This window comes from Ranitomeya imitator, chromosome 3 (assembly GCF_032444005.1).
Source record: "Ranitomeya imitator isolate aRanImi1 chromosome 3, aRanImi1.pri, whole genome shotgun sequence".
In the NCBI taxonomy this organism is placed as follows: Eukaryota; Metazoa; Chordata; class Amphibia; order Anura; family Dendrobatidae; genus Ranitomeya; species Ranitomeya imitator.
Window position 1 is genome coordinate 533,907,794 of NC_091284.1, and position 16,126 is coordinate 533,923,919.

The 16,126-nt window shown below is 44.8% G+C and overlaps 1 protein-coding gene across 2 annotated transcripts in view; it reads right to left on the minus strand.

The window, feature by feature from the left end:
- Nucleotides 1-353: 353 nt before the first annotated feature.
- LOC138670457 (uncharacterized) overlaps nt 354-16,126 on the minus strand; it is a 64,148-nt gene continuing 48,375 nt past the window's right edge. The window contains exon 6 of one of the 2 annotated variants that reach the window (XM_069757825.1): nt 354-753. In XM_069757825.1, coding sequence (XP_069613926.1) covers nt 445-753 — 309 coding nt within the window. In that variant the 3' untranslated portion in view covers nt 354-444. The remainder of the gene's footprint in view (nt 754-16,126) is intronic. The other variant, XM_069757824.1, reaches the window with a different exon arrangement.

A 16,126-nucleotide genomic window follows, 5' to 3' on the forward strand; every position in this document is an offset into this window, starting at 1 on the left:
TTAGATGGATATATTTGTTTTGTTTTTGTTTTTTTTCACTATGAGACTGATTAAAGGAGACTTTTTTGTAACGAATGTCTAAAGCTGATGGCAAATTTTTTTTCTTTAAATTAAAATGAGTCTGGCACAAAACCATTCCTTACCGGACTGAAGGGGAAGGTGTTTAACCCTAATGAAGCCCTATGGAGGGAAACAAGTGGAGAAGAGGAAGATGCCGCTACTCCAAGCAAAGGTGAGGGGATGGAGAACCAGAGGAGTCTGTGACGAAGAATGGTGAATGGCATGAGGAGCAGGAAGAATGTTCTCAGACTAATGAAGAAGCCGACTAGAGGATTACTTGGATTTTTTGACAAATAAAACATTTTTATGTCAACGAGAAGTGAACAGTAATGCCATTTCCACAAAATAGTAGCTCAAACAAAAAGTTTATTAATTTTCTTGCTATTATTGAAGAGCATTCCATAGTAGTGCTTTAAAGCGGTCTAGATTACATTTCTTCATCAGGACGGCTTTATGCTCCTTCTTCCACTTATCCTCCATGTCCAGAACCAGCATCCCTCTGGCATATCTCCCATGAAGCTCTACACTCACCGCACATTTCACATATTCTGTGATAATACTTTCCTCAATTACTGCAGCTATCGCGTACGAGTCATAAGAGACAAAATGGTGCTTCTGGGGCCACTTTGCTGTGATCTTCTTCATAAACTTGGCTTTTTCTGTGTTCTGGTTCACCCAGTTTTGGAAATATTCCTGAAAAAAAAATGTTTTCATGGCACATATGGTTTTACACCCAACTTTTTATGCAGTGATTAAATCAATAAAGATAAAAATTGCAAACGTTTTATCTTTTTAGATCATGAACAACCTTCTGCTACATCATAGACCAGTATTGTGCCTACATTTGAAATAATAATAAAAAAAAATGCCTCCCCGTCCTACCGCGTGACATAGGCCTAGACAACACTGAAAAGATGTTTCACCTTTTCAGTTTTCTTCTTTCTCCATCTTCGTGTCTGTATTAAAAATAAATCAGTGGTTTCTCATCCACTCCAGGTTCAGAGCCGGGTCTCCGCTGCAGCTTGTAAACAACCACCAAAGCGGCAGCGGGGACACCACATTGATCCTGAGGTGGATGAGAAGCTACTGATATTATTTTCAGCACAGGCTTTTAAAGTTGAATAAAATTATACCTTGATGTATTATACCTAGATTCTCATGCAGATCTATGTCTGATGCATAGATCCTAACAGCTCATTTACATATTAAGAAACAAGAAGATGTCTCTGGAATAATACTTTCATATCTGCAATCAGATATATCCTGTTATTCAGCTTTATATGACCTAGATACCCATATACACTACTTAGGAGGGTCGTCCAATTTAAAGGGACTCTGTCAGCACAGGATGACTGTTCAAACCAATTACAGGTGTTCGAAGCATCATGGTGCAGCCAAATATTTAGCTACACCTTCCCTCCTGCTTGTTTTCACTCCATCTCCAATACCCCCCTTGGTTGACTGACAGTTCTGACTTCAAAGTACCAGAGAATGGCAATGATAAATGGAAAACAAATAGGTTGGAAGATGCAATTAAATATTTGGCTATGTCATGAAGCAATGAAAGCCTGTATTAGAATTATGAAACTGGGAATCTATGACCCTGGCAAGTAGCATAGCTACCGGGGGAAAGGGCACAGGGGGCGGGTCCCTGGGCCCTGTGCTCGGAGGGGGTCCACCCTGAGCTACACTACTGTAACTGTACAGCAGGTCCATGCAGTTACATTCTGCGGAAGGGCAGGGAGACTCGATCTCCCTGCACTGTCACCTGGCCGCTACGGGGCCCCAGAGCAGGAGGGGGGGGGGGCCCAGTGCCAGCAGTGGACCCCCATCCTCACAAGTTCAACTGTATCTGCTGGATGCCGATACAGTCGAGTGCTACGCTCCCTCTCCCATAATCCCTCTCTCAACATTTGAAGTCCCTGATGCAGACTCAGTTGAGCGTTACACTCCCTCTCCCATCATCCCCCTCTCAACATCTGACGTCCCTGATGCAGACATTGACAGTGGACGTGATGACGTCACTACTCAGCGCCTGCTGTCCGGAGATATGCATGAGCTCGGAACAGCGGAGAGTTTTGGATGTATTTATTTTTTCTGGTGCTTTATATGACATAGAGTCTGCTTATGGGAGGCTGCATTATACTATAGAGTCTGCCTATGGAGAGTGCATTATACTATATAGAGTCTGCTTATGGGGAGCTGCATTATACTATATAGAGTCTGGCTATGAGGGACTGCATTATACTATATATAGAGTCTGCCTATGGGGGGCTGCATTATACTGTATAGAGTATGCCTTTGAAGGGTGTATTATACTATAGAGTCTGTGTTATGACCCGGTGGTTAGGAGCACCCGGAATGACCTGATAGTTAAAACTCACAAAGGACAAGCTCTGGGATGTGGGAGCTCTGCTGACCGCAATCCCTAATCCTATCACACACACTAGAAATAGCCGTGGAGCGCTCCTGACACTCCCTAGGTGCCTCGTCACAGCCTAAGAGCTAGCTAACCCTAGAGATAGAAAATAAAGCCTACCTTGCCTCAGAGAAATTCCCCAAAGGAAAAGGCAGCCCCCCACATATATTGACTGTGACTAAAGATGAAAGTCACAAACGCAGAAATGAAACAGGTTTCAGCAAAGGGAGGCCAGACTTACTAAATAGACAGAGGATAGGAAAGGTAGCTTTGCGATCAGCACAAAAAACTACAAAAGACCACGCAGAGTGTGCAAAAAAGACCTCCGTACCGACTAACGGTGTGGAGATGCCACTCTGCATCCCAGAGCTTCCAGCTAGCAAGACAAAATCATGATATCCAGCTGGACAAGAAAACAATGAACGAATTAGATACTATCAGGAACTTAGCTTCTGCTGGAGTAGACAGGTCACCAGAAAGATCCAAGAGCGAACTGAAGCAATGCAGAAACATTGACAGCTGGCATGGAGTAACGATCTAAGTGGAGTTAAATAGAGCAGCCAACCAAAGGATAAACCACGTCACCTGTGTAAGGAACCTCAGAAGCAGCAGCTCCACTCACAGCCACCAGAGGGAGCCCACAGACAGAACTCACCGAAGTACCATTCACGACCACAGGAGGGAGCTCGACAACAGAATTCACAACAAGTCTGCCTAAGTGGGCTGCATTATACTATAGCGTCTGCCTATGGGGAGTGCATTATGCTATAGAGTCTGCCTATGGGGGCTGAATTATAATATAGTCAGCCTATGGGGGGCTACATTATACTATATAGAGTCTGACTATGGGCAGCTGCATTATACTATAGAGTCTGCCTAAGTGGGCTGCATTATACTATATAGTCTGCATATAGGGAGTGCATTATACTATAGAGGCTGTCTATGGGGAACTGCATTATACTATAGAGTCTTCCTATGGGGGCTGCATTATACTATAGAGTGCATATGGAGGGCTACATGATACTATAGAGTCTGCCTATGGGAAGTGCATTATACTATAGAGTCTGGCTATGGAGGTCTGCATTATACTATAGTCTGTCTATGAGGAGTGCATACTATATAGTCTGCCTGTGGGGGATGCATTATACTATAAAGATTGCCTATGGGGATTTCATTATTCTATAGAGTCAGCCTATGGGGGCTGCATGATACTATACAGTCTGCCTATGAGAGGCCGCATTATACTATAGAGTCTGACTATAGGGGGCTACATTATACTATAAAGGCTGACTATGAGGTGACTATGAGGGGCTGCATTATACTATATAGTCTGCCTATGGGGGTTTGCATTATATTATAAAGTTTGAGGGCTGCCTTATATTATAGAGTCTGCCTATGGGGGGCTGCATTATACTATGTAGAGCCTGCCTATGGGGGCTGCAATATACTACAGAATCTGCCTATGGGGGCTGCATAATACTATATAGAGTCTGCCTATGGGGAGGCTGCATTATTCTATAAAGACTTCCTATGGGGGTGCATTACACTATAGCGTCTGCCTATGGGGAGTGCATTATACTCTATATAGTCTGCCTAAGGGGATGCATTATACTATATAGAGTCTGCCTATGGGGAGTGCATTATTCTATAGAGTCTGCCTATGGGGAGTGCATTATACTATAGAGTCTGCCTATGGGGGCTGCATTATACTATCGAGTCTGCATATGGGGTGCATTGTACAATATAGAGTCTGCCTTTGCGGAGTTCATTATATAATAGAGTCTGCGTATGAAGGGCTGCATTATACTTTAGAGCCTGCCTATGGGGTGATGCATTATACTATAGTTAGTCTTTATATGGGGGGTGCATTATACTATAGAGTCTGCCTATGGGGAGTGCATTATGCTATATACTGTATAGTCGGCCTATGGGAATGCATTACACTATATAGAGTCTGCCTAAGGGCAGCTGCATTATACTGTAGAGTCTGCCTATGGGGCTGCATTATACTATAGAGTCTGACTATGGGTGGCTGAATTATACTATAGAGTCTGCATATAGGGAGTGCATTATACTAGAGTCTGCCTATGGGGAATGCATGATACTATAGAGTCTGCCTATGGGGAGTGCATTATGCTATATATAGTCTGCCTATGGGGATGCATTATACTATATAGCATCTGCCTAAGGGCAGCAGCATTATACTGTAGAGTCTGCCTATGGGGGCTGCATTATACTATAAAGTCTGCCTATGGGTGGCTGAATTGTACTATAGAGTCTGCATATGGGGGGCTGCATGATACTATAGCTAGTCTTTATATGGGGTGCATTATACTATATAGAGTTTGCCTATGGGTGACTGCATTAGTTTATAGAGTCTTCCTATTGAGGGCTGCATTATACTTTAGAGTCTGCATATGGAAGGCTGCATGATACTATACAGTCTGCATATGGGGAGTGCCTTATACTATAGAGTCTGCCTATGGGGTGTTGCATTATACTATGAGAAAGCTGCGTTCTGCTACCGTGAAATGCACTTCGGGGTCTCATCCAGTTCTTGGTTGCCCCTCAAACCCACCATTAAGCTCTGCCTCTTTGCAATGTTTTTTGTCATGCTATCGGCTTTTGTATGCCTCTTTGTGGGGCCCTTGTTTGAGCTTACCTGGTGATCGATATTCCCTTTATACCGATCACTTGATACATATTGGAACATTTTTACTCTTTATTGGGTGACCTTGATTTTTTTTTGCATTGCTTTGATGTTTTTGTAATTGTGTTATGTGAACTTTTTACCTTTTATATGATGACTAATAAAATGTACTTTTAAATGTGATTTTACTGTATGTGATTTTACTATATTTCACCTATTGCTCCTAGTCCTCCTTTTGCTCTCATGGTTATTGGAGTTGGTGTTGTTTTCTTGGGGGTGAGTCATGATATTTGTCACCACCCTGGCATGTAATACATACCTGGGATTCTTGTTATCATTATACTATACAGTCTGCATATAGGGGACTGCATGATACTATAGAGTCTGCATATGGGGGGTGCATTATACAATATAGAGACTGCCTATGGGGAGTGAATAATACTATAGAGTCTGCTTATGGGGGGCTGTATTTTACTATCAAGTCTGCCTATGGGGGGCTGCATTATACTATAAAGAGTCTGTCTATGGGGTGCATTATATTACACAGAGTCTGCCTATGTGGAGTTCAAGTTCATTATATTATATAGAGTCTGCCTGTGGGGGTGCATTATACTATATGGAGGCCTATGGGGAGTACATTATACTACATGAAGGCTTATGGGGAGTTCATTATACTATATTAAGGACTATCTGGTGCATTATACTAAATGGAGGTTATCTAGAGGGCCATACAGTGTGGAGATTACAGTGGTGGGGCCATCATACAGTGTTGGAGCCATTAAACAGTTTGGGTGATACTAAGGGGTCAGTATATATATATATATATATATATATATATATATATATATATATATACATACAGTTAGGTCCATATATATTTGGACAGAGACAACATTTTTCTAATTTTGGTTATAGACATTACCACAATGAATTTTAAACAAAACAACTCAGATGCAGTTGAAGTTCTGACTTTCAGCTTTCATTTGAGGGTATCCACATTATAATTGGATGAAGGGTTTAGGAGTTTCAGCTCCTTAACATGTGCCACCCTGTTTTTAAAAGGACCAAAAGTAATTGGACAATTGACTCCAATGCTATTTCATGGACAGGTGTCGGCAATCCCTTCGTTATGTCATTCTCAATTAAGCAGATAAAAGGCCTGGAGTTGATTTGAGGTGTGGTGCTTGCATTTGGAAGGTTTTGCTGTGAAGTGAACATGCGGTCAAAGGAGCTCTCTGTGCAGGTAGAAACAAGCCATCCCTAAGCTGAGAAAACAGAAAAAACCCATCCAAGAAATTGCTACAATATTAGGAGTGGCAAAATCTACAGTTTGGTACATCCTGAGAAATAAAGAAAGCACTGGTGAACTCATCAATGCAAAAAGACCTGGGCGCCCACAGAAGACAACAGTGGTGGATGATCGCAGAATAATCTCCATGTTTAAGAGAAACCCCTTCACAACAGCCAACCAAGTGACCAACACTCTCCAGGAGGTAGGCGTGTCAATATCCAAATCCACCATAAAGAGAAGACTGCATGAAAGTAAATACAGAGGGTTCATTGCACGGTGCAAGCCACTCATAAGCATCAAGAATTAAAAAGGTTACACTGGACTTTGATAAAAAAAAATCTAAAAAAGCCAACACAGTTCTGGAAGAACATTCTTTGGACAGATGAAACCAAGCTCAACCTCTACCAGAATGATGGAAAGATAAAAGTATGGCGAAGTCGTGGTACAGCTCATGATCCAAAGCATACCACATCATCTGTAAAACACGGTGGAGGCAGTGTGATGGCTTGGGCATGCATGGCTGCCAGTGGCACTGGGTCACTAGTGTTAATTGATGATGTGACACAGGACAGAAGCAGCCAAATGAATTCTGAGGTATTCAGAGCCATACTGAGTGCTCAGATCCAGCCAAATGCAGCCAAACTGATTGTCCATCTGTAGTATGAAACGACGACCAATGACCCAAAACATAATGCCAAAGCAACCCTGGAGTTTATTAAAGCAAAGAAGTGGAATATTATTGAATGGCCAAGTCAGTCACCTGATCTCAACCCAATTGAGAAGCATTTCACTTGTTAAAGACTAAACTTCAGACAGAGATGCCCACAAACAAACAGCAACTGAAAACCACCACAGTGAAGGCCTGGCAGAGCATCAAAAAGGAGGAAACACAGCGTCTGGTGATGTCCTTGAGTTCAAGACTTCAGGCAGTCATTGCCAAAAAAGGGTTTTCAACCAAGTACTAAAAATGAACATTTTATTTAAAATTATTGAATCTGTCCAATTACTTTTAGTCCATTTAAAAACAGGGTGGTACATGTTAAAGAGCTGAAATTCCTAAACCCTTCATTCAATTTTAATGTGGATGCCCACAAATGAAAGCTGAAAGTCTGAACTTCAACTGCATCTGAATTGTTTTGTTTAAAATTCATTGTGGCAATGTCTATAACCAAAATTAGAAAAATGTTGTCTCTGTCCAAAAATATATGGACCTAACTGTATATATATATATATAGTGAGAAAGATTATACTGTGTATAAGAGAGCATCATACTGTGTACAGGGGAGCTGTACAGGGGGGAGACTCGGAACATTATTAAATGTAAAGTGGGCACTTACAGTATTGTTATAGGGGAACTTGGGTTACTGTGACTGTCAAAGGGGCACACAGAGGGCATTATTGGTTTCTAGGGGGGCAAAATGTGGGCACTGTTTTCTGGGGCACTTCCACATGGCATTACTATACTTTAGAGGGTTGCTTTAGAATTTAGAGGTCACACAAAACCACACAGTAGGTTCAGGAATAGGGACACAGAAGGCCGAGTTTGTGGAGGTTGGGAATAGATGGTGAAGGGGCTAAAAATGTGAGAAGTGAAATGTGCCTTTGTTGTATTCTCTGCAGCCGAGTCATGGCTGGAGACGTTTTCATGTCAGTCTCGGCCAGATGGAAAAGACCTGAAAAGTGAAAGATTCCATCAGAAAGAACGTCAGCTGTAAGACATTATGTGTAACTGTGCTGTGATCTTTTATATGTTCTGTAGGGCTGGTATTTACCACTGGCCATATGGCGGTAATATCCATGTTGGTCTCTATATAAAGATTATCTTCAGCAACAGCGCAGTCATCCGATGAGGTTCTCCACTAGTAGGGTGCGTCACTATAGTTGTACTCAAGGTTACCTGGTGAGGGGCCCACTCAGAAGTTTCGCCCCCCCCCCCCCAACTAAATTCCTACCTACACCTTTGATCCTGGCCTTACCGTTTTTTTCGTAGTTTTGCCCTTTCAATAGTCATACATAGTCCTGCCTGTGCCTCCCTTTCCATTGTAGTTACAAGAAATCTCCACAGCCTTCCCTGTAGTAACAGCAGCACCAACTATTAGCGTATCCCACCTCTCCGTAATAATAACCATCATTCCATCACAAGTTTACACTTTACTACTCAAATTCGGTTTTCCTCGGCCCACTCCATTTTAGCTACTCATGAATTATAGTCCAAGATTTATATTTCAAAAACCTGACCTGCACATCCAAACATAGACTAAGTGTGAACAGGTGCTGAACCTAGAGTCGCCAACTCGTATATAGTTAAATAAGGCAGCACACTGCAGCGCTAGAACATACAAACTTGAAATACGAAATTTGAACTGCATTACTGCACTAGAAATATGAAAAATGAGAGCGTTTAGCGCATAAAAATGGCCAATTTTATGTGTACCTGGTAGCCACTTTACGGCATCTCTCTTATACCAGGTCCTACGCTTGCCTTACCTCGCTGAGAATAAACGTCTCCATCTGAATGGGTACATGTGAAACCTCTTCCTAGACTAAAATTCTCTCTCTCTATGGAGTGGTATTGGACCTGCTGTAATTAAAACACCTGTGGCTAGAAGGCGGAGTGCACGATCAGAAGGCTAGAGAATACATTTCAAAAACCTGACCTGCACATCCAAACATAGACTAAGTGTGAACAGGTGCTGAACCTAGAGTCGCCAACTCGTATATAGTTAAATAAGGCAGCACACTGCAGCGCTAGAACATACAAACTTGAAATACGAAATTTGAACTGCATTACTGCACTAGAAATATGAAAAATGAGAGCGTTTAGCGCATAAAAATGTCCAATTTTATGTGTACCTGGTAGCCACTTTACGGCATCTCTCTTATACCAGGTCCTACGCTTGCCTTACCTCGCTGAGAATAAACGTCTCCATCTGAATGGGTACATGTGAAACCTCTTCCTAGACTAAAATTCTCTCTCTCTATGGAGGGGTATTGGACCTGCTGTAATTAAAACACCTGTGGCTAGAAGGCGGAGTGCACGATCAGAAGGCTAGAGAATACATTTCAAAAACCTGACCTGCACATCCAAACATAGACTAAGTGTGAACAGGTGCTGAACCTAGAGTCGCCAACTCGTATATAGTTAAATAAGGCAGCACACTGCAGCGCTAGAACATACAAACTTGAAATACGAAATTTGAACTGCATTACTGCACTAGAAATATGAAAAGTGAGAGCGTTTAGCGCATAAAAATGGCCAATTTTATGTGTACCTGGTAGCCACTTTACGGCATCTCTCTTATACCAGGTCCTACGCTTGCCTTACCTCGCTGAGAATAAACGTCTCCATCTGAATGGGTACATGTGAAACCTCTTCCTAGACTAAAATTCTCTCTCTCTATGGAGGGGTATTGGACCTGCTGTAATTAAAACACCTGTGGCTAGAAGGCGGAGTGCACGATCAGAAGGCTAGAGAATACATTTCAAAAACCTGACCTGCACATCCAAACATAGACTAAGTGTGAACAGGTGCTGAACCTAGAGTCGCCAACTCGTATATAGTTAAATAAGGCAGCACACTGCAGCGCTAGAACATACAAACTTGAAATACGAAATTTGAACTGCATTACTGCACTAGAAATATGAAAAATGAGAGCGTTTAGCGCATAAAAATGGCCAATTTTATGTGTACCTGGTAGCCACTTTACGCCATCTCTCTTATACCAGGTCCTACGCTTGCCTTACCTTGCTGAGAATAAACGTCTCCATCTGAATGGGTACATGTGAAACCTCTTCCTAGACTAAAATTCTCTCTCTCTATGGAGGGGTATTGGACCTGCTGTAATTAAAACACCTGTGGCTAGAAGCCGGAATGCACGATCAGAAGGCTAGAGAATACATTTCAAAACCTGACCTGCACATCCAAACATAGACTAAGTGTGAACAGGTGCTGAACCTAGAGTCGCCAACTCGTATATAGTTAAATAAGGCAGCACACTGCAGCGCTAGAACATACAAACTTGAAATACGAAATTTGAACTGCATTACTGCACTAGAAATATGACAAATGATGTAATGCAGTTCAAATTTCGTATTTCAAGTTTGTATGTTCTAGCGCTGCAGTGTGCTGTGTTGTGAATTCTGTTGTCGGGCTCCCTCCTGTGGTCATGAATGGTACTTCGGCTGGTTCTGTCCATGGACTTCCTCTGGTGGGTGTTTCTGAGTTTCACAGGTGACGAGGTTAATTCGTTAGCTGCTGCTCTATTTAACTCCACTTAGATCTTTGCTCCATGCCACCTGTCAATGTTCCAGTATTGGTCTAGTTCACTCCTGGATCGTTCTTGTGACCGGTCTTCCCATCAGAAGCTAAGTTCCAGCTTGTATTTCTTTGGTTTGCTATTTTTCTGTCCAGCTTGCTATTTAATTTGTTGTCTTGCTTGCTGGAAGCTCTGGGACGCAGAGGGAGCGCCTCCGCACCGTGAGTCGGTGCGGAGGGTCTTTTTGCGCCCTCTGCGTGGTCTTTTTGTAGGTTTTTGTGCTGACCGCAAAGTAACCTTTCCTATCCTCGGTCTGTTCAGTAAGTCGGGCCTCACTTTGCTAAATCTATTTCATCTCTGTGTTTGTATTTTCATCTTTACTCACAGTCATTATATGTGGGGGGCTGCCGTTTCCTTTGGGGAATTTCTCTGAGGCAAGGTAGGCTTTATTTTTCTATCTTCAGGGCTAGCTAGTTTCTTAGGCTGTACCGAGTTGCATAGGGAGCGTTAGGCGCAATCCACGGCCATTTCTAGTGTGTTTGATAGGTTTAGGGATTGCAGTCAGCAGAGTTCCCACGTCCCAGAGCTCGTCCTTATTATCAGTAACTATCAAGTCATTCCATGTGCTCTTAACCACCAGGTCCATTATTGTCCTGACCACCAGGTCATAACAGTACAGGTGGCCCAAAGTACTAATGCATCTCAATAGAGGGATAAGAGAAGTTCTGAGACCATTTTTTTTTCTTTGCAGTGTGTTTTGTCTCTATTTTCCCCTTTACCTCTGGGTGGTTCAGGACACTGGTGTAAACATGGACATTCAAGGTCTGTCCTCTTGGATGGATAATCTCACTACAAGGATACAAAACATTCAAGATTTTGTGGTTCAGGGCGCCAGGGCCAAGAGATCCGCAGGGGTCCAGAGGGCACATTTGACTTCTCAATTAAAGCTTCATGAGAGGAAACTCGCTGAATCTCCCTCTCTGGCCGCTTTGAAAGCGGTGGTCAGACTAAGGGAAAAATTAAAAGATCTGGCGGTGGCGGGGGCGGAGAAGCTGCTAACTTTCTCTAGACAGAAATTCTATGAAAGGGGCAATAAGGCACATACCCTCCTGGCACGCCAGCTGAAGGAACGCTCCGCGGCTTCATGTCCTCAGGCCTTACGGGACGCTGCAGGGGTGACGCACTATCACCCTGATGCCATAGCTGACATTTTTTATAATTTCTACAAAAAACTGTACAATCTCGGTCCCCCATCGGCTGATGGTTCCCAGGGTTCAGGGGCTATTGGAGACTATCTTGCTACCTTAGATCTCCCCTCACTACCTAGTGAGGCGATTGAATCTTTAAATAGCGCAGTATCCCCTGAAGAGGTAGAGGAGGTTTTGGAGTCCCTACCCATGGGAAAATCACCTGGCCCTGATGGTCTGACGTATTTTTACTATAAGACATTCGCCAAAACACTTCTTCCTCACATGACCTCGGTATTTAACTCCTTCTTGCAAGGCGACCCAATCCCATCCATAATGCTACATTCCCACCTCATCCTCCTTCCAAAGCCGCCTAGGGACCCCTTGGACTGTGCAAACTATAGGCCAATAGCCCTTTTGAATTTGGATTTGAAGGTGTTCACCAAGCTGCTGGCCTCCAGACTTAATAAATGGCTACCCTCGATTATTCATAAAGACCAAGTGGGCTTTATTCCATGCCGTCAGGGGGGTGATAACACTAGGAGGGTTGTCGACTTGGTGGACATCTCGAACCGAAAGAAATTGCAAACATTAGTACTGAGCCTCGACGCCGAGAAGGCTTTCGATCGCCTCTCCTGGCCATTCCTTTTTAGTACGATGCGGGTCTTTGGCATTTCTGGGGGATTTTTGTCCGCGCTGAGATCCCTATATAACCACCCTACAGCGGCCATAAAACTTCCTCTCTGTAGATGTAAACCATTCACTATATCGAATGGCACCAGGCAGGGGTGCCCTTTGTCGCCTCTTCTGTTTGCCCTTTGCATAGAGCCCCTGGCAGCGTCCATACGACGGGACCCCAATATCTCTGGGGTGATGGTTGGGAGTAAATCTTTTAAGATCGCACTATTTGTGGATGATGTTCTATTGACGCTTACTAATCTCCACGTGTCCCTTCCGAACCTCATGAGGGCTTTGAGGAGATACGGGGACCTATCTGGATATAAAATCAATTCCAGCAAAACGGAGGCTATGCCGCTGAACATCCCCCCTGAGGTATGGGACCATCTACGCCTGAATTTTAAATTCAGGTGGAAACAGGATGCTGTGAAATATTTGGGGGTGAATATTACGTCCTCATACGAGACCCTCTACAAACTAAATTTCCCCTCCCTCTTTAAAGAATCAAAAGCCCGCCTAACTAAATGGCAATCACTTCCTCTCTCGTGGATGGGTCGGATAGCGGCGGTAAAAATGAGTCTTTTACCCAGATTGATCTACACCTTTGAGACCCTCCCAGTTGGAGTTCCGGTCTCGGAACTGAAGTCCCTTCTGGCGGCTATTATTAGGTTCATATGGCAACAAAAGCGCCATAGAGTGGCTAAGGAGGTTCTCACAGCTCATAAGACCAGGGGAGGGCTTTCTGTGCCAAATATTCTTAAATACTACTGGGCTACACACCTGAGGAGAATCCCCTGCTGGACGTCCCTATGGGCCTACAGCAGGTGGAATGAAAGAGAGAAATTATGGCTTGCCCCAATACACCCTAACTCTCTTTTATGGTCGCCAGCACAATGTAAGTCCTTTCCACCCCTTCTAGGCCCCATGCAGTCCACTCGTGACATTTGGAACACCTGCACACGGAGATTCGCCCTCATGTCACCTTGCTCCCCCCTGGTGTCCTTCATCTATCATCCACAGCTCCCAGGCAGTTTAGAATCTCCTATGGTTCACCCTTGGCTTAAAGCAGGCCTATTTAGATTTGCGGACATTATAGACGGGGAGACCATGGAGATTCACTCCTTTGATTATCTTAAGCAACATTTCTCGATTTCCAACAGGGAATTCTTTCAATACCTACAAATTAGAGATTTTGCTAACTCCCTATATGGTAAAGCGGGAGCTTCTATCCCCACGGATTTCGAGAAAATTTGCAGGAGAGGTGTGAACACCAGGGGTCTGATTTCAGAAATTTACAACATTTTATCGGATCCACAGGATGGGTCTGTTGAATCTTTTCTATATATGCGCAAGTGGGAGGCCGCCTTGGAGCGGCGTATTTCTCCCCGAGAGTGGTCTGTCATTTGGAGGAATGCCGCAAAATCATCAGTGTGTACTCTCTATAGAGAAAATATCTATAAGATACTAATGCACTGGTATTACACTCCAGAGTTTCTGCATGGACTGAATCCCTCTATCCCTCCCTCCTGTTGGAGATGTGGGGGAAGCACTGGGTCTCTTGTCCACATATTTTGGTCATGCCCAAAAATTGTGCCCTTTTGGGGTCAGGTTCAGTCCCTCATAGATAAGGTATTGCATGCAGACATAGAACTAAACCCGCTAGTGCTTCTCCTGGGTCACGGGGCGCCGGGTATGGGCAAACTTTCCAATAGATTATTGCAACATATCCTTACGGCGGCCAGATGCCTGATTGCGCGTCTTTGGAGACAGCCGAGTCCCCCTTCGCTTCAGATCCTCCTTGGACTGATCATGGATGTCAGAAGGATGGAACACCTTACAGCCTTACTAAATGACTCGGTGGTGCGCTTCCAGGCTATATGGTCCCCGTGGGATTATTATGCAGCGGGATCAGACCTGTAGTGCGACTGAGTTCGGATTTGATTAATCGATTTAACCCCTTCCCGACCCATGATGCCACGTAGGCGTCATGAAAGTCGGTGCCAATCCGACCCATGACGCCTATGCGGCGTCATGGAAAGATCGCGTCCCTGCAGGCCGGGTGAAAGGGTTAACTCCCATTTCACCCGATCTGCAGGGACAGGGGGAGTGGTAGTTTAGCCCAGGGGGGGTGGCTTCACCCCCTCGTGGCTACGATCGCTCTGATTGGCTGTTGAAAGTGAAACTGCCAATCAGAGCGATTTGTAATATTTCACCTATTATAACGGGTGAAATATTACAATCCAGCCATGGCCGATGCTGAAATATCATCGGCCATGGCTGGAAATACTAATGTGCCCCCACCCCACCCCACCGATCGCCCCCGCAGCCCCCCGATCTGGCCGGTACACTGCTCCGGCTCCCCTCCGTCCAGTGCTCCGCTCCCCCCCGTGCTCTTGTCCGCTCCCCCCGTGCTCCAATCACCCCCCCCGTGCTCCAATCACCCCCCCTGCACTCCGATCCACCCCCCCCCGGTGCTCCGTTCCACCCCCCGTGCTCCATTCCAGCCCCCCCGTGCTCCATTCCAGCCCCCCCGTGCTCCGTTCCACCCCTCCCGCGCTCCGATTCCCCCCCCCCGTGCTCCGATCCCCCCCCGTGCTCCGATCCCCCCCCCGTGGTCCCCCCCCACCCCATCATACTTACCGATCCAGCCGGGGTCCCGTCCGTCTTCTCCCTGGGCGCCGCCATCTTCCAAAATGGCGGGCGCATGTGCAGTGCGCCCGCCGAATCTGCCGGCCGGCAGATTCGTTCCAAAGTGCATTTTGATCACTGAGATATAATCTATCTCAGTGATCAAAATAAAAAAAATAATAAATGACCCCCCCCCTTTGTCACCCCCATAGGTAGGGACAATAAAAAAATAAAGAAATTTTTTTTTTCCACTAATGTTAGAATAGGGTTAGGGTTAGGGGTAGGGTTAGGGGTAGGGTTAGGGGTAGGGTTAGGGCTAGGGTTAGGGCTAGGGGTAGGGTTAAGGTTAGGGCTAGGGTTAGGGTTTCGGTATGTGCACACGTATTCTGGTCCTCTGCGGATTTTTCCGCTGCGGATTTGATAAATCCGCAGTGCTAAACCGCTGCGGATTTATGGCGGATTTACCGCGTTTTTTTCTGCGCATTTCACTGCGGTTTTACAACTGCGATTTTCTATTGGAGCAGTTGTAAAACCGCTGCGGAATCCGCACAAAAGAAGTGACATGCTGCGGAATGTAAACCGCTGCGTTTCCGTGCAGTTTTTCCGCAGCATGTGTACAGCGATTTTTGTTTCCCATAGGTTTACATTGAACTGTAAACTCATGGGAAACTGCTGCGGATCCGCAGCGTTTTCCGCAGCGTGTGCACATACCTTTAGAATTAGGCTATGTGCACACGGTGCGGATTTGGCTGCGGATTCGCAGCAGTGTTCCATCAGGTTTACAGTACCATGTAAACATATGAAAAACCAAATCCGCTGTGCCCATGGTGCGGAAAATACCGCGCGGAAACGCTGCGTTGTATTTTCCGCAGCATGTCAATTCTTTGTGCGGATTCCGCAGCGTTTTACACCTGTTCCTCAATTGGAATCCGCAGGTGAAATCCGCACAAAAAACAC